We start from the raw sequence: 25950 nt of genomic DNA, 5'->3' as shown, positions 1-25950 counted from the left end.
TACTTACTTTTGAGGTCAAATAATACAAAATGTTATAATGTATGAAAAATGTTAATTATGGACAGATATATGCGTACATAAAGCCAGAATGTACTTTTTCGTCTGTACTTTTAAGCAAGTAACTGATAACATGCAATATAATCAAAGCAATAAACAAGGGAAATGATTTCAAATCTGTAGCTGTTGTGTCACCCTCATGCTGTTACTTTGCTGCCCTGTCATTATCTGCTATTCAGGACTAAGATTTACTTATTTTTGTTTTATTCCTAGATTCTATGTAATTATGTGGGTTTTTTTTTGTTTTTGTTTTTTTTTTGTTGTTGTTTTTTAGTCTCTTTTTCTTGTAATGAAGAACAGTGCTTCTAAGAATGTCAGACTGGTCAGATGTTTATCTATAGGGCAGCATTATTTTTTTCCACCTGAGATAAGTGCAAAATGGACTATTATTACACCAGTCCATTTTTGACTCAGTGTGTAATCCTTGACTACACATTTACGTTTCCATGCACAACAGCCAGGATAAAAAGGAGTTGGACAATAACATGCATGTTTGCAAGCCATGTGGAGTTAGTGCTAGAAAAAAAGTGCTGCTATGTATTCATTTTGTTACATCATTGTAAAGCTCTTCTTACATTGATGTAAAGTGGTTTTATACAAGGCTTGTGATAATTGATTTGAGCAACTGCTACAGGTGTTGGCAATACCTTATTCCATTTATTAATGGAGATAAAGTGACTGCTAAAAAAGAATGATGTACTGCCATTAATCTGCCTAAAAAGGGCTTTGCCTTTGTCATTTAAATATGTCACTGTGTTTGAGACTGTCACTCAGGCTCCGGTCTAGTTTTCTTCTCTGAGAAGTTGAACTAGGAAAGAGTTGAGTTATTATTTTTTTAATTCTTTCTTTCTTTGCTTAAAATATTTGATTTTTTTCTTTTTGCAAAGTGAATGAGGTTTTTCAGAGTCTTTCTTGGGATCAATATTTTGCTTTAAGAATATGGTAATCTGCTCTTAAGACTGCTAGTAAACAATCAGGTCCCACAGCTGGAACAATTAGAACATGAACACTTTCTAGAACGTGGATTTAACAAATATTTTTCATGTGGAAAGCTGCAATGGTAGATAGAAAAACTGCATGTATACTTGTGTGCTTCCAATTAAAACTTATGTATAATAAAGACTCACCAGGGAAATGATTTTTTTTTTAAAGGAAATGGTTAAAACAATAAATGATTTGCAGTTTTCGACTGCTTAAGATGCATTATCTTGTTTCATAATAAAATAGTTGAGAATTATGGCACCCTATGTGTATCTTACGTATTAGGTTACAAAGGTGTTTGAAGGACCTGAATGTTAATGGGGTAGATAAGGCTAACGGGTCCTTGTGAAGAATGACAGAGAGAGAATCCAAAATGATTAAAATTTGTCTGGGGCTAATGTTTTCTAGCTTTATGCAGTGTTTTTATTTTTTTTTTTTTGTTTTGGAAGGAATATATGTATTGTTCATATTTACATTTACACCTTTAAAATATGCGACAATAGTTTCTGCCTGATGAAACTGTGTATTAGAATCTCTAAAATTGTAATTAACACAATATAACACAATATAGATATTGCATAGATAGTAGATATGTGTTTAGTGCATGTATAGCTTTAACTTTATGTCAGATTTCTACCACTTCTCAGTACTTCTGGCTTTCATTGCTCAGTGAAATTATTCATTGGCCTTAAAGCCAAGTTCGAGTTTGTTACTTCTCATTCAAATCTGGATGGAAGTTTTTTTTATTAATTAAGGTATCACAGGAGGGAAATTCCAGAAAGACAATCAGATGAATGAACTGTATATTTTTTAAGACATCAGTTCAACTGTTATCATTTTCAGACAGGATAGTTGAATTTAGGCTGTAAATTTCTTAGGAAAAGATTTTTATTTTTTTTTACTTACAGTATGTAAGCAAGCAAGAATCATATAGAATGAATCCTCAAAGTCATTTGGAGAAATCTAATATTTGCTATATGTATCAAGAAAAAAAATCAGATCTCAGGTTAATGATTATACACAAAAGCGTAATGCTTAATGGTCTTAATCTGTGGTCAGTCAAATAGGATAAGTAGAGAACATTCTCATTTTTGAAGTTTGTAACTGTTTCCGCAGTGTAGTCAGATGAGGAAAACAAAAGTTAGAAAACAACATCAAGAGAATAAAAGGATAAAAGGCACTGAGATGGAGGAGTAGTTGGAGCTGGAAACCAATGGTGGTGGTGAGCTGTTGAAAAATTCAAACTTGAAGAAAGTTCATAGCGTGCATGGAAAACATCTTTGGGTAACTTCAAATGACAGCGACTGCAAAATAGAATCACATGAAATAGAATAAGAAGAAATCTCAGGAAGTCACCTCCTCCTCCTCCTGCAATGTAAGAGTTACTGTACATTTGTTCAAATTGACACTTCCCTCAGAGTTCAATTCCTTCTAGGCCCTTTCCTATAGGAGTAGGAAATATTAGAAATTTCATGTATGTAGATCATTTTATTGACTTGTGCAATTTTCACTCTCTAGAGATCATTCATAAATAATCCTAGGGACTGTAAGTAGTCCATATATCCAAAGTTGAAAAGTATTATTTGCCAATGTTTTTTAAAAAGCTGAGATTCTCTCTTCTTTCTAAAGATTTCATTCCGGTCTTTAGCTATATTGTTCTACAGAAAAGGTTTTATGCCTCTGGTATACTAACTTAATTTCCATTGTTCAATTCAGTGCGAATGTGGCAAAGGGCTTGTTATGATTTTAGAAGCATCATATAACATTTTTACCTTTTCATGTCTCCAGTTACTTTCTGTTCTCCAGAGTAAACTGCTACAACTCCTTGATACATTTTGATAAGGAGTATTAAAGAAAAACTATATTAAATCATATAATCAGACAAGAAGTAATAGAAAGGGGTCTTACTACAGAGTAGAAACATGCAAGATTGACAACTTTACTAAATAGCGTATGCAATTTAACAGAACTACCATGGCAGAGATAACTGAAGTGGCTTCCTAAACATTGTCAAAAAAAGTAATAATGTAATGTTAGTTGAAACAGTATGCTGGAAGTTTTCCCTTTTATATACCAGTAAATTCACACAAAAATCTTTAATTAAAATGTGTTCTCTGGGATTGTTGATCCATCATTCTTTTAGAATGATGTCATCAGTGAGATTGTTTTCTCAAGGTAATGTAATACTATTCGCAATTGATAGCGTTCTCTGCTTTTGGTACACTATTTACAAAACTAATGCAAAGTAAAATGGTACGTACTTTACCCATGTTGTTTTCAGCAGAGCTCTTCATATGCAGGATCTTAGTCAGGATTCAGATTGTAATGGAGTATTTTGCAAGAAAGTGCAAAGTACCTTAAGGAACCTAGAAAAGTTACAAAGATTGACACTGGGATTTTTGCTTACACATAATTTAGCACTCAGTTTCTTATAGTTTAGCTGTGCTGCAAGAATCTCTCTTTTGTTTGTGCCAGTCAGTAGTTGGAGAAGGCATATGCTATCAACGGTAGAGAATATACATACATCTTGATGATATTAAGAAATATAACGTTTTCAGCGTCAGCAAATTTAATGTGCATATTTTCTGTAGCTTCCAGCAATTCAATATAAAAATGAGAAGAAAAAAAATATTTTAAACATACTTGTATGCAGCTTTAATATATAGGCAGAGGAAGATAATAATTTGATTTTTCTTCGGGTTTTATGGCTATATTTTAGTACGGTAGCCAACACAGAAGCATGATGTGCTTAAAATTCATAAAAAATTTGAGTAAGGAAGATGAAATCTGACAACATGATACTGGGAAGTGGTTTTTCAACCAGGAAAGACAGATGAGATTGCAGAATATATGGTCATATTTATCCAAACACAGGTATTGAATTATTTGCCCTATTCCTTATTTACACATTTTTCACAACACAGCCCTGGGGAAACACAATTACATCACCACTGAGTTGTATTAGTTCATTTATGTAAACTAAGTACTAGCAAAGTTACTTATTTCTGTCATTAGATGTGTTGTCAATTGTGTATAACTCTGTAAAAGTCAGCAGATTTATGCCAGGAAACGCCTTATGCATCCAAAGTGACTTAGTATACCTTTGTTCTGTAGCTGTGCAAGCTTAATTTCACTGTTAGTATATGGGTCTGACAAAAACTGGAATTAGTAGCCTCTATCTTTCCCACTGGAATTCCTTCTCTATTTCAGTTTCTAAACTGAATTAGTTTTGCATTAGAAACTGTAAAATTATAGCCTCTTATTCTTATTTGTGATAGGTACTTGTTTTCTGATATGAAAAATAGTTTATAACAATTCTTCTCATTGTAGAATTTGATGGAGAAAATCCACTTGACCTTTTTGCAGCTGTAGAGTTTCAACAAATTCTATCCAAGGACATAAAAAATCCTTTTCCTAGCTGAAGGAAACTTAGTTTACAAAAAGGGGAGCAGGCATGCACTATGAAATAAATATTATTTTATTTTGTGGAGTGTGAATAAAATTATTTGAATCTATGCCAAATTTTTAAAGTTGTATAGATATATTCTTAGGTCTAAATCAAATCAATGTTCAATGAAAAAAAAAAAAAGCAACAAAAAAGACATTTAGGTCTCTACCACATGAACCAGGAAAGCAGGAAGGAGAAAGAAGCATATGGAAAATCTAGTATGTCTCAAGCGCTGATTCTTTGCTAAATGGTACTTTTACACCAATGTATTACTGATTGGTCTGTTTTTGTTGTTTCTTATTACTTCCGATGGTGTATTTTTATTGAAAAAGGATGAGGAAATTCACTAATTTTACCCCACCTTAGACTAAAAGTTTGTCAAAGTTCCCCTGTGTGCTATGGACATAATACAGAAGTACTTAGTAGAAAGCATCTGCAGAACAGATGAGTCATTATGCATTTTTAAATTATATTAGAACTAGAAGGATAATATTATAGTGCCAGCTTGCGATCTGTCAGACTTCAAAGAATAACAGAAGGTGTTTTGATAGCAATTAGGAAAGGGAAATAAGAAGAGATACATGTGTGTGGAAAAACAGCTCCCTTAAGGTGCTTGCAAACTTATAAATTAAGCAATAGGCTCAGAAATATTGGAAGATTTATTTCACTTATTTAACAGTTCATGTTTTTTATCTTGAATAAATTTACATTTTGAGAATTTAGTTTAAAATTGAACAAAGATACTGAGTGTTGGTGTGATTCTAAGACTTGGTTTAGTGTCTATAAGTTAAGGTCAGCAAAAGATTTTTGAAAGGGAATGTGAAAGAGGAAGTTGCATGTAGAAGCAAATGTTGAAAAGGCAGGAATGGAGATGGAGTAAAGTAAGGTATAGATTAAATAAGTATAAACTCATTGCATACTGAAATGTTTAATTGTTTTGAAATTAAACAATTGAAATTGTTTAATCCATTATGAAAAGGTCTGTTGGTACAGAGTATCTGAAAAAGGCATTTGAAGAGTACAGAAATACTTGTCTGAAGCTTTCTGAAGGAACAGGGAGGAGAAAGTGATAGGTAATGTGTAGAGTAGACAGGGAGAAGGTACAATAAAAAAGACGAAAGACAGCCAAGCACAGTCAGTGTTCTAACTATGAGTACAAGAACAGAAGCTTTGATGTGGAAATGTGTTGGTAGCAGAAAGCTATCTGGTTTTATATGTCTGTGCACTGGAGAAACAGAGTTGGCTTTAGACATGGGAGACTGAATGCTCAAAAATAACTGAAATGTATCGTTAGCATTGACCAGATAAGAAGGTAAAAGGAAATGGTCACTGCACCATCCGTGGACTTATTACTTGGTGACAAGAGTCTGTGAAATTCAGTCAGAAAGGGATTGTTCCTTCTTCACTCACAACCTCCAGGTACACAGAGTTTAGAAAATATCTGTAACAAGAGATGTAATGGAGTTTTATGGATCCTAAGTCTTAGGGCTATGATAAATTCCATAGCGTAATTTTCAGTTCATAAAGTTGGTTCTTGCCTTCGTTAAAGCGTTTTTCAGATCCAGCTGACTGCTCATCTCTCGTGGAGAGAAAAGGCTCTAGTCTTCTTGCATATCTTGCTGTCCTAACTGAAAGTGCTAGTGGCAAAGCTTCCCTGCTGGTAGTTGACAGCATTTCAAGTGAGAGTGAAGTAATTTAGAAAACAGTTACCATCAAAAATGTAATTGGTTTATTGATGTTACAATTCAAAGGAAGGTGTTATGAACTAAGGAATTTAACAAGCTGTCTTGCACTTCGAAGGTCACTATTTGTATCCCAAGAAAATTCTTTTCTTTCTGTGACTCTAACTTGATTAAAAAATGAAAGCCATTGAAGGAAGAAAAAAGGTATTACACTCTTTGTCACTGTGAGATATTTAATACCTTTGATTTATTTAATCTCATTGATTTATTTTAATTGTGTTATTTATTTCATGGAGATAAGACTTGCTAGGCATCATTGTTTATACTTTTTCTATATGTTCATGCCTGCTTACATAAAGAAGATTTATTTAACAGTTTATTCCCTTCTGAGTAGTATAATTTAACTAGAGTAAAGGAATAGAAATTGTTTTTCATTGAAAGAACATTACCAAATGATGCATCTGGCTTTCTCCTTGATTTTGTGCTTAGTCATTAAGTCATGGAAATGCAGTCAATCAGCTAACCGTTACCCCCATAATTTACCTTTCCTGGACTGTTAAAAATATGTATTAAAGGGGTATAAATGGACACTGTCATACCAAATTTCACCAAACTTTTTTTAATTCTAAGCCTTGTGACATTGCTTTTTTGCTATAAATAAATTTGAGGGAAAATGGTTTTACAGATGATCTTAAGGTAAAAAAAAAATAAAATAAAATTGGGAACTAGAATAAAATATTACTTTAGATAATTTTGTGTGACCGAAGAGAATTTCTATACCTAAGTTAACAGATACTAATTAAATTCAAATTTGAAAACACCAAGTGAGTGGAATGTCTTCAAATGATAAGATACTAAAGAGCTTCTAAATATTGAGTGATTTCTCTCAATTATTTGTGTTGGTTATATTTTAGCCACGTCTACTGGTATTTCATTACATAATTATCACTTCATCATAAAATTCAGTATCATCACTGAAAGAAAATGAACATCATTCTATCTTTTCATTTAATGGGCAAATTAAGAATTTTCATGAGCAATGGAAATGTAACCTTTCATAGTATGAGATTTCTTTCTCAGAAAAATTAAGGTTGTAATATTTTTTTTAGTTCCAACTTTTTCAATTTTACATTTTATTTAATTAACTTTTTATTATATGATAGCTTATATAATTGTAATAATGGGTTCAGCTTTTTCTCTACAACTATTTAGAAGATAAATTTGCTTCCAAAAATTAAGACATTAATTTAGGATAATTTTCTCAACTTCTAAAATTTTCAATTACTTCTTAACGTTCCAAAGGTGTAGAAGCCTGTGTGACACTAACATCAGATCTTTGCTGAAATTACAGCACAAGTCATTTTTTTTTTGAGGAGTTGTATGCATCTTTTGCGTAGCATTTCTTATCATCAAAATCTTTTGTAAATTGTAACCAGATTAATGTGACTTAAAATTGATAGTCTTATAGGCCTTTCTATTAAGAGAAAGGGATTGGGGGACATTAGGATCAGACAGACGTGATAATGTATCAAAAACACCACATCCTTACATAGGAGAACAGGAATACAGAGCTGGAAATTGTAGATTGGATAGTTACTTCAAGTACAGAGCTGGCATACACAACACTGGCATAAAGTCTTAATAAACGGATTAATAGCATTGCTTCCTCTTACTTCTGTGTAGTATTCATGATAGTGATTGCACTGTAGCACGAATTGATACATGATGTCCATGTTTTGAGCTGCAATTAAAAATAGGCTGCACAGCTTCTATCAAGAGATGAAATGATGCAAGAAAAACACTCATGAGGTTTTCAACGTAGTTGCTTTGCAGAACCCTGGAAATGTTTTTCTGAAGACTTCTGTGGGAAGTTTCATATGTGTATACTTGTGGAAATAAGTAATTTCATAATGCATTAAAATGCGTGCCATTTTTTGCCCTCTCCCACTTGTTCTATGACTATACAGACAATAACCCCAGTAGAACTGTTTCAAATGCATTAGAAACACTTCAAAGTAACCAGAAATAAGGGAGAATAATAAAAAATAGAAAGAAATTAGTGACCACAGTAGTTAATTGAACAGTGGTAAATTATTTTCAAGTAAAGTAAAAGTGTGGTTTATTCCTTTCCTCAGCTGTGGTAAAATCGTTACATAGTGCCAGCTTCTATGCCTGCTGCAGAAAAGGTTTAATGGAGCTGGGAACATCTTATCAAAATTTAGACTCATCTGTGTATACTGGAATAATTTACTTAATTCTCATGAAGTTATTCCTGCTCACTGAATGAATTTATGCCTATGATACCTTTATTACTGGGCTTTGTAAGTGCTCATATTGCCATAAAAATGCTGTAATAATAAACAGAACAAGTAAATAAAGTTAGTGTGAAACTGAAATGAGTAACAGTGTTTAAAGAACACAAAAGGAAGGAAGAAAATTAATAGAGGGATAGCCCATGCCTGGCAAATAAAGGTAAAGCTTTGTTTTTACTGCACAATAGGCAAACTAAGTCCACTGTTAGCTATCCATACACAACTTTTGTATTAAATGTTAGCACACAGTTGCAGTGAATAACTTCATATAAACGTTGACCTGAATAAAGCCACCCGCTTTGCATTTACATTTACATTACTTCTGTGAGTTTTAGCCACTACATCTTTCTTATAAACAATGTTATTCCATTGATTTTATTGTAGTTGCTCTGGATTTTAGCTGTGTAACTACATGAAACTGCACTTAAAATGAGCCACACTTACACAGTAGAAAAGCAAAGTTTCTAACAGTCAGTTGCCTCCTTTAAAGGTGAAACCTTTGCTGGCCTAACATGGTGAAATCCCATAGGAAAAAAAAACATCTGATTTTTAGCATACAACAGGAAATACATTATGTATCCTGGAGATCCTAGCACACTACTGCCTGGCATTGTAAGAACTATAGCTCTTTATTTTTGGGGGAAACTTAGTGCAAAGGGGTTTCAAATTGGCTTCCTTTCTTCAGAATGCTGAATGGTGCAATAATAAAGATTAGTGGTTGTATTTTTTCTCAGCCCAAATGTGAGCTACAGATGAAAACAAACAATCCAAGTCTGGTGAGTAACGTCACCAAAATTTAATTTAAAAAACAAAATGATGTATAAACCATCCTGTATGTATAAAAAATGGTTTCTTTAGCCTTAATGACATGCCTTTCTGACAATCTTCATTTAAAATAAGAAGGATAGGACTATGAATTTGTCATCTAGATGGGTAACTTAGAAATTGAAAAGAGGGATGATATCTGAAATGAAGGGTGTTTTAGGAAGAGAGCTAACAATGAGATTTGCTCACCAGAGCTACTGGTAAGCAGCAGTCTCAAATTAGGATTGTGTTCCACTGTTAAGTATGGCTAATACTGCTAAGTATTTTGCAAACGTGATGATGATGTATTATGTATTAATTAATTTGTCAGATTTTGTAGTTTTTGTAAAGGACAATGGTTGCAAAAGAAGAGCAGTTGGCTTCAACCTTAGCTGAACTTATTAATATTCATGATAAGTACAAAATCGCTGTCAGAGGAAGATAATGAAGCTACCTCTATCCTAGTTAAAAGTTTGTGCAATTCCATTAGCTCCATTGAATACCTGCAGCTTTTACAGGTACTTAACCTTGAGTTAGCGGTCCCAGCCTCTGTTTTGGTACAGGATTGTTCATTCTCCTTCTGGTGCATTTCCTGTGGTTCCTATTACATAGGGTGCATAGTGACTCAGCATGTAGCCTACCTCATTTTAACAAAATACCTCACTCTCAATAATGCCATACAAGAAACGAACATTCTGGTTTATTGGATTTCATTCACTCTTTGCAGCAAAAACTGTACTTGTAGAGTACAAGATACTGTTCTCCGTCCTATATGTTAACATTTGGCTTCTCTTCCCTTCTGCCTGCTTTTCTAAATCAATTTTATTTGATCTATAACAGAAATATTTCATAATGTCAATGTCTTTATAAATAGCTTTTTTCAACATTTTAATATAAATTCTCATGTCACTGAAGCTTCTTAAATTATAAAACTATGATACATCAAGAAGAATTTTGCTGTGTGCATTCCTGCATCTAAAGCCAAGAGAGGGCATGCTGTACTTAACTTGTTTGACCTGTAATGTATACGAGGAATGGAAAACTTGGCTGCATGTGTAATGACCTATTAGCCCCTGTAATTTCCTTTATGCCTTAAATTAGGTAAATGACTTTCATAACGCATAGAATCTTGCTTGTTTAGCAGTCTAGCATTATATTTGCAGAGCTGCAGCTATACTAACTGGTATTACAGTCATATTTAGTGATTTATTTGACCTGTGAAGCCAAAGAATTTCTTCTTTCCTGATAGAATATTTTCTAGGGTTCCAAATGATCCACATTCTAGCTTTCCACTTCATTGGTTGTGATGAATACATGATCATTTGCGGTATATGTAGGTACATGTATGTATATATATGGTAGGACATTATGTATGTGTAGTATATACATAAGCATATATTGGGATATGACTTTCACTTCGGTTTATGATTTCAACATTGTTCTGTGGCTTCACCAACCTGTTTGACAAACATCACAAATAAATCACTAATCACACTCATGGAAGTTATTCCTTCCTTAGATAAAGTGTATTTATAAAGTACCAGTTTGTATAGAGTATGCTTTGGACCTGTCCCATTGTTAAATAAAGCATAATATAGTAAGCAAGAATTTGCAATGGCTGCCTGACACGCAGAAAGGTATTTAATTAACCTGCATGCAGAAATTAACCCTTACAGTACTGCTTCAAATTCTTCAATTTGTTTTCCTGTTTAATTTTACCAGTGGGCTATGCTGCTTTTCTACTCAGCTTTCTAGTACTGTACATCAAGTACATAAATAGTAAAAACAAAACAAAAGCAAAACAAAAACTTACTGTAAACAACTGATTCTATAAGACTGAGTGCCCCAGGTTGCTAATGAGTAATATATTCCTAAGCAACTACTTCTCTCCTTTTTTTAAAGTTTTACATCATAACATAAATTTAAAACATGTGAAGTCTCACTGTAGCCGTGTGCCTGTTAGGTTTCTTCCTAAAATGCACTAGGTATGTATCCTATAGAAAGAAGTCAGTTCTTTAAGGGTTAATGTGGGGTTAAGGAATCCTAAGGTATTTTCCTGCTTGTCTCTTCCTAAAGGTATCTGCATGTTAATTTTCAGATATGACCTGAGCAGGTGAATATTAGGACTGTATGAATGACTAACTGACTGAATGAAATAATTCATTTGAAATGCTTGCTTGTATCTTGTAAATGACTGAAATAAAAGAAATTTAATTTCTGAGTCAAGGTTTTTAAATGAAATGCATAAAAATCTCACCAGAACAAATACTCATATACTGACAATATCCACTGATTTCTTTTTCTTTCAAATAGCCCAATAGAATCCTGCCAGAATTTCTACAAAGATTTCACATTACAGATTGACATGGCTTTCAATGTGTTCTTCCTACTCTACTTCGGCTTGCGTGTAAGTAGTTTGTCTTTGAAAACAGACTGACTTTACAATTACTGATCAAAACTAAGCCAATTTCTAAAATGCATGATCAAAGCTTTTGGTTTGGAACATTTAAGTAGTAAAGATAAAAAATACCCATCTCCTTATTTATCTTATAAATTTATCTGTTCCAGGCCTACTATGTCTGTCTCTTCAAGAATGGCATAAAGTGAAAATTATTATAATTACGTTGGTCAGTATAGTCAAATCTCATTTCAGTGTACTCAGTGTGTGATAACTAACTCAGTAAGACTGGGAAATACTTTATTTTTGTGCTGTTAAATCTGTCTTTGGCAGTTGGAAGTTGAGAAAACAGCTGGTAGAGCTGCCAATCTCAGTTTTATGCGCATCCATTTTCCCAGACTGCTAATGAATATTTTGCAGAAGTTGTAAATACCAGTCAACATGCTGAATGTCAGTGTGTATCCTTAGAATATGCTTTTCACTTTCTGAAAATCCAGTAATGCAATTTCAGAATCTAAAAGTTTGTATGTTCTGAAGATACATTTTTTTTTTTCTTTAAGTATGAACATAATGCCTGTAATTCAAGTGGCTTTTCTGTTTGAGATATGCTTTGAAACTGTTAGCTGTTTGTTTTTAATTGGAAAATTAAGGGGGAAAAACGTCCTTAAACATCAGAACAGCAAGGAAAAGTTCATGTTAGCAGGAAGCTTGCCACACTGACTTTTCAATGGCGTATAAACATTGTATCATGATCTTCCTTTTTCCATTTTTCTCCTGAATCATGGGAGCTTCTATGTCACAGTGGCAGTTTACTTCATGCTATTTCACCTGTGCATAACTTTCTCTGGTGCATTGATATAAACAATTTTGTTGTACATCTAGGTTATTTCATTACCCAGTCTAGGTGCAGTATCTATCCCTAATTTGTGCAGATAATTCCCCTCAGTATTTGCACCACTGTATACATATTCTGCACTGCATTTTAAAAACATGTAGCATAATAACGTGATTATTCAGTGTTTGTTTAGACCTTCAATATAGGTTGACCTTTTGACACAGAAGATTCAATGCATGATACTTATGAATTTCTGACAACCCTCTATTTAGAAGTATTCAGATACTTTGTAAAGTTTGTTAGTGGTAAGACTATATGTTCTTACCAGAAGAATTAAAATTATATATCAGCCACCTACTGAAAGCAGTAACTTGGGCTACCTTAACTGGAAGAACAGCACAGTAGGAGAGAATATACTAATGCTAACTAATACTTTTATCTGCGTACTCTATTATTTGAAAAGGGGAGAGTAACATTGGCTCTCTCCTGATCCTGTGGACTGAATGTACTTTACCAGTTATAGTATGCGAGATGAGCTGCTAGAACACCTTTTTTCAGTTGTTGCTTCTGTTATCCAAAACTGCTTTGTGATGCAAGCCAAAGTATAGTAAGCAAGGATATTAAGGATTCACTCCTGAATAGTACTCCCTGTGTACATTAAAATGCTGATATACATGCAACATCCATTCTCCAACATGTTCTGCTGTACTAAACAGGAGTTTCTGAGGAAAAAAGTGATACTCAGCTGGTTTGCATGCAAGAATTGTGTCAGTAATGAATTTGCTAGCTTAACAAGCTGAATTAATAAGCATCTTATACTTTTAGCTACTTAAGTTTTCTTCAGATAAATATCACCTGTGAGTACTCGCTGGCAAATTAAAATATTTGAAGAAATATTTAAAATCTTGTCTTTCACCATCTGTTCTCCCTGAAATGATGTCACAACTCAAAATCATATAAATATTACCATCTCTTCAGTTCTAAGATACTTGCATTCAAACACACACATCCATTTTAAAATCTTAATGGGCTTGTAACCAACTATGTGAGAAGTCAGAAATTTACAAACTGCTGATGAAGACTCAGCCCAAAGTGCATGAGTTAGCAGATAATCAAGCAATAGTCTGGCAGACAAAGGAACGACAGAGATGGAATTGTGCTCCTGCTTCTAGAACAGCATGTTATCTCTTCAAGCAGACTTCTGGAATGTAAAGTGTTTTTTTTAGTTGCTAATTATCTAAATGAATAACTGTGCAAATACTTTCACAGGGAAGTGTGAGTTGCCTTTATAGTTAATGGTGTTTGCTTTTGTTTTTCAGTAACACATTTTAACCTTTTTGAAAGCCAAAATGTTGTCCCTTATGGAGTGATAAAATGCTGATTAGATAACATGTTGTGAGTTAAGAAAATATCAACCTGAGATCTTGAAAAACTTTTAGTTCCATATATTCTGACTATTAAATTCATCAGAAAGAGTTGAAAGGTTTTGATGAAACTAGATGTTTTGCTCAGTTTTCATGCTGTAGCTTTGATTGATTGTATAATACAGAATAACAAAATGTTAGTACATTTTCATTTTTGAATCTTCTCTGAGCAAATGCTGCTCATATTGTCTGTCTTTTTTCCAAGTATTGCTTCCACAATATTGAAATCAGTAGAATCCCCTTTTCTAGAATATTTTTATGTTAAATAAAGTTTTAATGTAATTGTAGAAACAAGAAGATTAAGTGAACAGAATACCAGTACTTTGTCTGAAAGCAAGACAGTGTATATTGTCAGTCACTCAAAAAAATAAAAATACTATTTTTAAATATCCAATATCCAATGTCCAAGTTTCAAGTCTCACATGAGTAAAACCATTTCACTAAATATCTTCATAATTCATTAAACTTTTATATTTATGTCTATTTAATATTTTTTCAAATATTATTTTAGCCTTTTTTTGGAATGTGAATAGTTGTTTAATCTTGTTTAAGTATCGGATAGTGCAAGTTGAAATTATGATGTCTTTGACATCTAACTTTCCCAGTTTCCCAATGCTGATTTCATAATCAGCACGAAGAAAGGTCGTCTTCCACAGTACAGTTCAGAGAACTGAAGTCCTGCTGCAGTCCTGAATTATTCCTTGTAGGATTCATCATGCTGATTAACTCTAGATGGGATGATAATGGGATCTTTGTAAACTACCATGTATATAGAAACAGCAAATAAAAACAGCAAATACATGATGAGACTATTACTAACATGTTTGGTGTGCTACAGTAAAGATGATGTACTTTGTAATATCTTATTATCTATACTTTTCTAATATTGCTGATATGTTGTTAATAAATGTGGAGGACAGTTTTTACCATAGATCTTACAACTCATTACTCTGCTTCTTTAGTTAGAGTTTTTGCAGACTTTTTACCAGTGACACTAATTGTCTTGTCTGGAGCAACATAACTACTCACTAGCTTTGGAGTTTAATATTTTATAATGGAAAGTATTGTATGCAACTGCGCACCATGAATCTAACTTGATTCTTGTCCCTCTCTCCCTCTTTTTTTTTTCCAGTTCATAGCAGCCAATGACAAGCTATGGTTTTGGCTGGAAGTTAACTCAGTAGTAGATTTCTTCACGGTCCCCCCAGTGTTTGTGTCAGTATATTTAAACAGAAGTTGGCTTGGTAAGTAATAGAGTTTCTCCTTTTAATAGCTATTGTAAAAACACCTAAACTTGGTATATTTTGGTAATGCCTTTACCTTATGGCATCACAAAAGCAGAAGAATGGTACCAAAGTTGTTTTTGAAGTGATTTTACCATTTCAGCAGACAGGTGGGTTATGTCAGAAAAAGCACTTACTAAGACCATTTTTCCTGACTGATTTATTTGCCTGGGCACAGACAAATGAAAAGAATTAAATCCAGCTTGTAAGCAGTCATGAATGGCGTTCCCAGTGGGGGTCAGTATAGCGACCTTTTAATATTCTTATTGATTATTTGAACAAGAGGATTGATCTGCTTGAGGTTAGGAAGGTACTACTGGGAGATCTGGATAGGCTGCATCGCTGGGCTGAGGCAAATGGGATGAAGTTCAGCAAGACCAAGTGCCTGGTCCTGCACTTTGGTCACTACAACCCCCTGCAGTGCCACAGGCTTGTGGCAGAGTGGCTGGAAAGCTGTGCAGAGGAAAAGGATCTAGGGGTGTTAGCTGATAGCTGACTGAACATGAGCTAACAGTGTGCCCAGGTGGAAAAGAAGGCCAATGGCATCTTGGCTTGTGTAGTAGTGTAGCCAGCAGGAGCAGGGAGGTGATCATCCCTCTGTACTTGGCACTGGTGAGGCTGCCAGTATTTAATTAAGTACAATTGTTACCTGAGCAGATGATCCAAACCATTTATTCACTGAAATCTACTGTCATGAGTCATTGTCAACAATGAAATTAGAAGGTTTCCTTCACGTTTTGTGCCAATATAGATAGATTTTAAATCCACTGAAGCAATATTTTTTGGAAGATTTGGATAGATGTTACTGGGCTCAAACCTTGTGTAGGAAAGACTAGGAGTGCACTGGGAAAAGATATGGCACACATAAAAGAAGATCACAAAATGAAATGAAGTAGAAAAAAAAAACAAAAAAAAACAGTCATATACTATGACATACTAAGTTTCTTGTACCGATTGCATATTTCTGTCTAGTTACGTAAAATGAGGATCAAAATTTGGGAGTTTTTGTTTGGAGAAAACTTTGCAAGATGTCATGCTTTGTAAGTGCTATATCTTTAGACAACAGATGAAACCTCACCATTTGTCTATCCATTTCTCTAGAAATATTAGTACTCTTTGTCCCTGAAAACTGAAGGGAGTGGTAAAATTTAAAATAAAACAGAATTTTTAATAAAAATATTGTAATATTTTCAATTTGATAAAGAAATGTAAATATACAGAAACTATCAATAATTCAGTGTTGTATGAAAAGAGATTAATAGGTTGCATAACCGTGTTCAGATTCATACTATACATGGTGGTTATTAATAACCAAAGAAGAAAGTAGCAAAACAGCCAGAAAAGACTATTACAGATCCTCCTATCATTAGAATCTTCATTATATTCTTCCACCATATTTGTAAAATGAATCTTTTTGAATTAGAAAATGTCATAAAGTTCCATATTATTTGATAGGAAATAAAATAAAAAAGAAAATATGTCAATAACAAATGAACTAATCCATAAAAGAAAATTGCAGATTTCACTAGCGCTATTCTCAGATTCAGAAATCCCAGGATTTTACATTATGTGATTTAGAAGGGTGTATTTTTCTACTTGAATCTAATGTATCATAGATGCCCAGAACTTTCAGATTTAAGTCATTGGAGATGAAGGTGAACTAAGAGCAAAAACTAGAATCACAGGATCCATAGAAAATGAATATGTAATGAGAAAATAGCTCAAAACTACCAAAATTTGGAAAATTATGCAAAAAGATGATTAGTTGGGATTAATACAATTTGTGAAAGTGACTACATAACTGACTGGTTAATGGTGACACAGCAATCTAAGAGAACCAACAAGAATAATGAGAGTGCTGGCATATTTATCATTTTTTCCTGGATAGTTTGTATAAAATCCATGTCATTTTGTGGGCAGAGTTAAAGGTTGTAATTATATTTATTTATATTGTTAAAAGTATTTCCTCTTCTTGTAATTGCATCAGTGTCACTTCTTCTGGATTTCTTTTTTTTTATAGTCCCACTTCACTTCTTTTCTGACTGAATCCTTTAGAGATATTACCACCTGCTGAAACACAGAATTGTTTAATTTTTATTGTGTAGCTGGCTTATGAGCGACATATTTATGTTGTTTGAGCATCTATACTTCTTTCCTTTGTGTTTGTTCCAGAGGAGCTTTCTCTTTAGGGAAGATCATTCTTAGTGAAATAGTTTACTAATTCAAAAATGTGAATTATTGGGCTCTGTGACATAGATGTAATTTAGATCAGCAAAGTGTCATTTTGAAGTGTTGTGATGAAAGAGTTTTTAAGCAAATATGCAAGTGTATTAATGAAGGATGTTCCTTCACAGTTTTGAAAGACTTTTGAAAGTTTTGCTGAAGGAGCTGATATGCTTGGGACATATTTATAGGTAACAGTGGAAAGGCAGAAGTGTAGATGGAAGGCTAGGGAGGTTGTTTTCTCTGTATTATTAAGTTCAGGTCAAGTACCTACTTTTCCTTTTTTTCTTTTTTTTTAAAGAAAATAAATATGTTTTAAATTGAAGGATAGGTGCTTACTTAGAGAACGATTTAGAACATGAGCTAGATTCCAGTATGCAAACACAATTCACTATGCAAGATAATCAGATAATGCTTTTCCACCAAAACATTTCTGTGAGTGGTGAATGGTGAGATGTTCACTGTCTAATGTAAAGCTGAAGGCAGACTGTTCTTAAAAACTGCAAAAACACCAAGTTTTACACTTGAAATCTCCCTTTAGAAAAGTGGAAGCAAGGAAGGTATGTGAGCAGAATACAGCTGGCATTTGGAGTGATCTGCTTACTGCATTGAGAGAATGGGATAGAGAAAGGAAAAATTTAAATTTAAGTCATTCAGTGGTTTATATTACTTCAGTAGTCAGTGGTGTTAAATTGCTTATGCTAATACTTAAAACTCTACGGTTAAAAACATCACAGTTTTCTGATAAAGTTCATTTGCGTCTAGATCCCTTTGACATTGTTCCCACTCTGTTTTGCAAAAAGTAGTATTTGTGCAGATACTGACAGGTAAACTAAAATATTTGTGCAGAACTGTTGGAGAAATTTGATAATACTGATTAAAGGACAGTTATCCACTTTGAGTGCAGACTTCTGTGGAGTTGAGAGAATCTTTCCAAGGGAAGAGCAATAACACAAAGAACGGTGTTTCTGGCTCTAGAGATTTTGCAGGTAGTTTCGATAATTAATTTTAGTCAAATGCTTCCTGATAATTGCTGAATGTGCTGTCTTTACAGTCTAAGTGAAGATAGGGTAAAAAATCCTGTTGGAGGAGAACAAAAGATTTGCAATGGCAGAAAAGAAGTTCTGGAAAAACTCATTTTTTAACACTAGTTCATTATGATCTGAGTATCGCAGCTAAACTTTAGATGATCACACCTTTGTTTCTTTGGTAGCTTGCAGTCTACTAAGCTGGAGAGGCCTGCAATGTATGAATATTGTCTAGCCTTATTCAGTAATGATTTACAGTATACACTCAAAATTGTTACTCTGTCTTCTGTGAGAGCAAACACACTTTAAGTAACTGAAATACCTTTTATCATGCACTTGCTTATGAAAATGTAAGTACTGACTTTATGAGCAGACTGGATTGGATAAATTGTCTTGACAGGGTGATATTGAGAGGAAGATTAAATATGTAAAATATTATCTTAGACTCATGCTTACAAGGACATGTGAATAAAGACCAATCTACCTTAGGAACTACAGTGATTTAAATAATTCCTAACTAATTATATGGATTTGATATTCTCTCATATTAACATTGCATCATAGTTGATCCATTTTCTTTTCCTGCTTATTCTACTGTACAACATTTCAATTCTTAGAAACTGTTTGATTCCTAATAGATTCATCTGACATTCCCCCAGGCAGTCTAGGCTGCTGCTGAAGCTGTGCTATTTTTTTCAGAAAGTAATTCAAGATTTACAGTGGGGGGAAAGAAGGCAGACAATGCGTGCAAATGTAGACATATCCGCAGCATAGAGAATGAATCTCTCTATGTGGAGGAAAGCATATTTATTCAAAAGAGGGCTTTCTTTTTTTCCATTCTTTGCTCAAATCCTGTTCAGGTCGTGTTACAGACTTACGAAGTCACTTTGGATCTGGCTTGTTGTTTCAGTATCAATTTCTGGTCTTAGAAAGCGGTTTCCAATGTAGACATTCAGCTATTTAGCTCAGCCAGAAAATGAAATTAGTTTCTCCTTGGGGCTAATGGAAATAGCTACATGACTTTAGAGAAAAAAAAAACAGTTTGAACTGATGGTGTGAATGCCTTCTGACCATCCAGCAAGTGTGCTTCAAGGTGAAACTTTAAAAATCTCTGTGAGGAAAACTGACATGGAAAACAACATTTGTTTCAATACCCTATAGCCATTTTTTTTAATGTAAGCTCTACAGAACAACTCTGCTTAGAAGTCTGTTGAATTTGCTGAACACTTTATGCCTTTTGGAAGATGATATGGAACTTAGAGTGCCTTACTGACACAAAGTGCTTTGATAACTGAATTGTGGTGATGCCTGTGAGACAGGTGAATTATGAGCTCCAAAACTTTATAAGCATTTTCTGTCTCTTGATACATCCACAGGTCTCAGAAATATGCCTTTCTTAGCACCCTTAATTTACAGTCATTTTTCAGTGTGTTTGTTCATTAAGTATTATGTATTTCTGCCATCTGTTGGTGAGAACTTTGAATACACATCCAAATTCTACAATATGCCTTTAATATGACATTTATTTTTTTCTTTTGCAAAACTGGGGTATTCTTACACATTTAAAACATATTATGTCATTTTATTTACATTATATTTTATATGCAATGGTAGAAGAACTGTTAAATTTCCAAGGAAAATAATATTTTTCATGCGTATGCACTAGTTTTGTGTGCAGTAACATTTCTTTGTTCGCTTCAGGTTCCTGCAAGCAGCTGTAAGAATTTTAAATGAAAATCATTCTTAATGGTCTATGTGCTAGGTCTTTTGACCATAACGTATCATTGAAAAGACTGTATCACAATAATATTGAAGACAATAATTTTTTTGCTTCTTTTAATAAAACCATACTACTTTATTATTCTCCAGTATAATCTGTTAATTTTATTAATGTGGATTTTATTTTCCCTCCAGAATATTAATAGAAGTAATAACTTAAGGTCAAGAACCCTTCCCTGACAAGACTACCATGGACAGCATGGCATTTCAAGGCTTAATTATTCTTTTTCTGTTTAATGAATGCCATAGCAATGCTGCATTAACTACGTCAGTATTTACGGCTTTACTCTTCAAATGTGAATTCTAATGGCAGTAGGGTGTTTTTCTGTGTACATAAATGTAATTCTTTATCTTGATCTCCTAATTATTTGGCTGTAGAATTCATAATTCATTGTTCTTTCTGTGATTTTGTTAACTATGGTCTATGGTTATTTTTAAACATATGGTAATAATATTAACTTTCTTATGTATTTATGGAACTTCAACAGGCTGTGCCAGACTCACTGAAAGCCAACATTAAGTAGTCAGCAGACCAAAGTTTTAAAATTACTCGATACAAGCTACCCAGACATGATGACTTAGAAATGTCTCACTTAACAGATGTGTTAGCATTCTCTTTAGTCATTTTAGGAAGGCAAGTGTGCCATAATTACGTGATCGGCTTTTTCTCAAAACATGTATGAGATTCTGGACTTATTTACCTTGCTACTGAAATGTCTGCCAGGCCCAAGGTAGTAGAATTCCACAATAAAATGCCATTCATTTGCAATATGCAAAAAAGTCTTCAACTCCATTAGTTAACATCAATCAAAAACACTTTCTTTTTTGAAATGTTGTGTTTTAAGATACAATATATATATTAATATTTTATTACTACTTAGAAATTGTGTTAATTATTATTCACGATCAGTAAATGTACTCAGTAATCAGTATTTTCATTTAAGCAGCCTAAATTTCTATTTCATAATCAGTTTAAAATAATGCCTGCTAAGATGGAGTCCTGTAGGCAATCCCTTATTTGAATGAAACACTATTTTATGCCTGTAATGCTTAGAACTTCCAAAGGTTTATCAATACTCTTCAGCCTATTTCTTTTAGATTGACATTCCTGTGGTGTAAACCAAACTATTTTTTTCCATGTGTATTATGAAAAAAATCTTAACCAGTTCAATTTTATATTATTGCACCTTAATGGTGGCTTAATTATCAGTAGAAAATATTCACCATAAAGAAAAGAAAGAGAAGAAAGCTTCTATTTCCATTTATGGTACTAGTAGACCTTTAGGTCCCATCTGTGGAAAACTGAATTCATTTTATTCCGCATTCTATATGGATTGCTAGAAAGTCTTTACCAGCAAAGCTAATGATGTTCAGAGGGCATTGTTTGCTTGCTCCTTCTGCATGTATGCTTTGGCATCTTTTTGCTGCTTTTCCCAGTTTTTTTTGTTGTTTATTTTCCATTCTGGTGTTTTTTTTTTTGTTTTTTTTTTAATTTGAAACAGTATTAAATGAGACATTACTAAAGTTAGGAAAGCACATTTTTTTAATTGAGGCTTTAGTTTATAATTCTTTTTGAATAGATCAGTACGGTGTATTTACAAGTGTTATATAAACTTGTGCTAGTTAGGAAACAGTTTGCTCTAAATCTATCTATCAATCTTACTTTCTGGTTTGATATGTGTAAAGGAATACGAGGTCAAAGAATTTGAGTTTTCTTGGTATTTTAGGTTCAGACTATCTAAGCTTATCTTGTCTTCGAAATTGCAAGACATTTGCCCGGAATAGACCTTCTTATTAAATCTCACTAGCAGCTACTTCAGGTCAGAAGCAGAAATATTGGAAAATTGGTCTATTCAACTTCATCAGCAGTTTTGTTTGCTGTAAGTAAAAAATATAGCAGATGGCAAGTAAAGATCAGAACTGGAATAATGCCTTAATTAATTTAAATGCACACACACACACACTCATACACAATCACAGCATTTTAATTTGGGAAACTGTTTTTCTAGGTTAGTCAAACTTTTTTTTTTCCCTAAACCCATTTTCTTTCTGTTACATGTGATTTATGCAGGGAAATTCCATTGCTTTCTTTTAAATTCTGATCTAATGTTATTTAGAAGTTCACTTTTTAATTATGTTCTTAAATGATTAATTATGTAAATAATAAAAATTTACTATTTTTATTAAAATTTATATAACATCTATACTATTTGTAAATTTTTAATATATACGTATAATTAAAATTGTTTTGGATACTTGTTAAAGCATACTTAATGTAATGTTTAGTGATGGCTAGATATAGGGTTAGGACAATGCTCACTCGAGAATAGGTTTATAGCGATTATAGTTGGCAGGTAGTTTTTATGATGTTGTGGCACTCAATGAATATCAGAGTTTGTACACAAAAGATATTGTAAGCATAAATTCAAATGAAATAGGATAATTTGTAAAGTGGTTTGTATAATTTCTATAGTGGTTCTAGCTTTTATTTTTTATAAAAGTTCATATTAATGCTGAGATTGGTCTATCCTGCCTGTCTTCACTTTCTTCCTGCTATGGGCAAAATGTCCACACTACAGCATTGTAAAATGTACTGTAAATGCAGATACGCCCAGAAAATAAAAATGAACCAAGACAGGTCCTTCTAGATTCTCTCATGTTCATGCTTACTGTGGAAATACATCTAAATCATATAGGAAATACGTACCAGCCAGGAGTAAAGAGCAAATAATGCACATATTTAGAGGAAGGTAGCGTCGGTAATCTTGTGGCAATGTATTTGTAACTGATGCTAGCCTTTGGTAATATATTAGCCTATTACAGCAACAATTTTTAAGCAGTAAAAACACCCTAGGAATTTACATCTCAGCAGGCAGATCACAGGCAGATTTTCTGTCTGAAATTAATTTGAAGAGAGGAATTTTAAATACTACTCTCTTTGCTGGACTTAAGATTCAGTCTTAGTGCTGTATTGAATCTTCCAGTTCTCAGACTTTCTAGTTAAACATGTTACAATGCTGAATCTGTGAAGACTTCTTTTAGTACAGGCATGAGGTGAAATATTTGATACTGATAAGTAATATATGGACCTGGATACTGTTAAGTAGTGTATAGCCATATTCCCACCAGACAGTGAAAGCAATGTAATGTTTGACTTCTATGAAATTTTATGCCTAAAGTCTTAATCTAACAGCTGGTATGAAATATAGCTTGTTGTTATTACAGTATGAAATTACTCCACACACAAGGAGTTATTACAGTCAGTAAAAGAGCATCACTCATCTTTCACAGGCATAAATATTTTATGAAGTGTGTGCCACATATCTGGTCAGAAAAGTAGTTTTTCACACTTGTATCATAATTACATACAATTTTGTGGAGTATCATTTTTTCTAAATTAATTTATATGTATTTGCTCCAATTATTCTTTAAATATTTCCTAAGTTCAATTCAAAGTTTAAAGGGGATTTCATACAACTACATTAGAATCAAAAGATTTGACTCCTTTTCAAGTCTTATTTTTCAGTATGCTCATTTTTTCTTTGGCAGTTATGCCCTGTGCCTTGTGACTCAAAGCAGCAAAGGCAGGTAGAATTGCAAGTCTGCAAGCAACAAAGTGCTGCAGCATTAGTCAGGCTTTACGTCTGGCCTTTGTCCTTCCCTTGCTTTTGTTCTTCTCATTCTGTTCTGTCCCATATTTACAGACTCAGAATAGCATATTCCTGATTTTAGTGCAATTTGTTCCTGATGTATGCCAGGAAGAATTAAACTAGATCCCAACACTTCATTTCCTTGGGAAGTGAAACTACTTTATACTGAGTTGTAAAGGGCACTTTAAAACACAACGCCCAAATTTCCAACCTTCAGAGCCTCCTCTTGGCGAGGTTAGCTCACTGAGGTGTAACCTCTGATTTCAGCAGTTGTCTTGATTTTTAGTAACATCATCAAGTAAATTGTGCAATCAATTTATTGTCCAAAATAAAAAAAAATAAAAAGGCATATTTTTCATCCTTTTTGAATATTGAATTCAATATCTAAAAAGAATTATACAACTGTAAGAAGAAGAACGTGGAAAAATGAGAGATCAATAACTTCCTCTTCTCCCAAGCTTTTTCTTTTTCTTTTTTTCTTTTTTTTTTTTTCCTTAAAGTAAGCACGAATATTGCTTATCCTTTCCCTGTTGCTTTCAGCCTTTCATTAACAGTTTTACCACAATCAGTTTGGTAGAGTAATATTTCTTTTACAAAGTATGATGCTTGCAAGGTAAAATAGTCTCTGATTTTCTGTAAAGATCCACTATTCATTCTGTACTGGGGTATCTGTGCTTTTCTTATGGAATATGACATGCTCTTTGGCTGAAGTGTTATAAATTAAGTTTGATTTTATGTTAAGGGAGAAAGCAGCAAAAGTAATGTTTACATGTATACTTGACTCCTTTTGTTGCTACTAGTGCCAAGCTGTCTGTGTGTTATTCAATAACTTAAGATTTTGTCTATGACTAGAAAACAATGCACGTAGACACACATTTTCTGGAACTTAAGTTTAACATTTTTTAAAAATGCTAAAGCTTTGAATTACCACCCATAGTCCTTAATGTTGCCTTGTGTTGATTCCTTTATTTAAATTGCTATCTGACACTGATTTCATTGATTTCAACTTTAGGGTTTACAAAGAGTTGGTACAATCATTATTTTAGTTCTACCTGGCTTTATTTTTTTGAAGATATTTTAAAAATACAAGCAACAAAAATATGGCCTTATCTCTCCCTGCATGTGATGTTTTTTTATTGTACGTGTCTTGTGGCATTTGAGAACTAACTTTTATACTATTTATAGTAGAGTTGAGAATCAAATAGCTTTTTGTTTCTCAAATGATCAGATGTAACCAAAGACACTTCTTTGTTTTAACCCTATGCTATTTTGATGCAAAGATGAGACCTAGATAACATACGTGGGGTGTCTCTGAATACAAATTTAAGAACTGAGATTGAAATTAAGAAAACTCTTCTATTAAGTCCTGAAGATTAATTTAGTTTTCTGTGCTGATGAAACGGTGGTGGTTTAACACAGAGGCTGGTATCTTCTGTCTGATCTGGACAGTAATCTTTAAAATCTTACAGTGAACTTCTGGCAACTGAATTGGGAGATAACAAGGATGCCTAACCTGCTGAATTCCTGTCACAGTCACATGTATTGCTCTAAAAAGTTGGCCAAGACAAAATTTCAGAATTTGATCAGACAGCTACGAAGCCATTCATTGTTTCATTCACTTTCTGAATAATCACCATCATTATTATAGTATTATTATCATTATAGTAACAGTCCTCTAAATACTAATTGTTGCTTTTAAATTAAAGCATTTCAAGTGTGCTTTTGAAATTAATCTGTAAGGTACTCATTGCACCCTATCTAGATGAGACAGTGCAGACTGTAGAGGACCTTACTCTCACTGAAGGCAATAAGTTGTCTTGCACAACGAGATTGTAGAACACAATGTTAAAACTATCCCACGTGAAACTAGAAACTTCTAAACAGAATATGAAAGTAATAAAAAGGTCTTTGCCTGGCTCCATCTCTGATGCTTATCAGCATACGTCATCATCCTGCTGCAGAAGAAATTTAGATTTATATTTTTAAATTGTGGATTGGGTTTATTTCAAATTTATTCCGATTTTTATAATTGAATTCATTTTTTCC

The 25950-nt window shown here is 33.3% G+C and overlaps 1 protein-coding gene across 8 annotated transcripts in view; it reads left to right on the top strand.

Annotated features, from left to right (window-relative positions):
* Positions 1-25950, top strand: part of KCNMA1 (potassium calcium-activated channel subfamily M alpha 1) — a 454315-nt gene that overhangs the window by 269788 nt on the left and 158577 nt on the right. For all 8 annotated transcript variants that reach the window (XM_021398811.1, XM_021398812.1, XM_021398807.1 and 5 more), the window contains 2 exons: positions 11598-11691; positions 15074-15185. In XM_021398811.1, the coding sequence (XP_021254486.1) occupies positions 11598-11691; positions 15074-15185 (206 nt within the window). The remainder of the gene's footprint in view (positions 1-11597; positions 11692-15073; positions 15186-25950) is intronic.

Source organism: Numida meleagris, chromosome 5 (assembly GCF_002078875.1).
Source record: "Numida meleagris isolate 19003 breed g44 Domestic line chromosome 5, NumMel1.0, whole genome shotgun sequence".
Classification (NCBI taxonomy): Eukaryota; Metazoa; Chordata; class Aves; order Galliformes; family Numididae; genus Numida; species Numida meleagris.
This window is presented reverse-complemented; position numbering and strand designations above follow the sequence as displayed.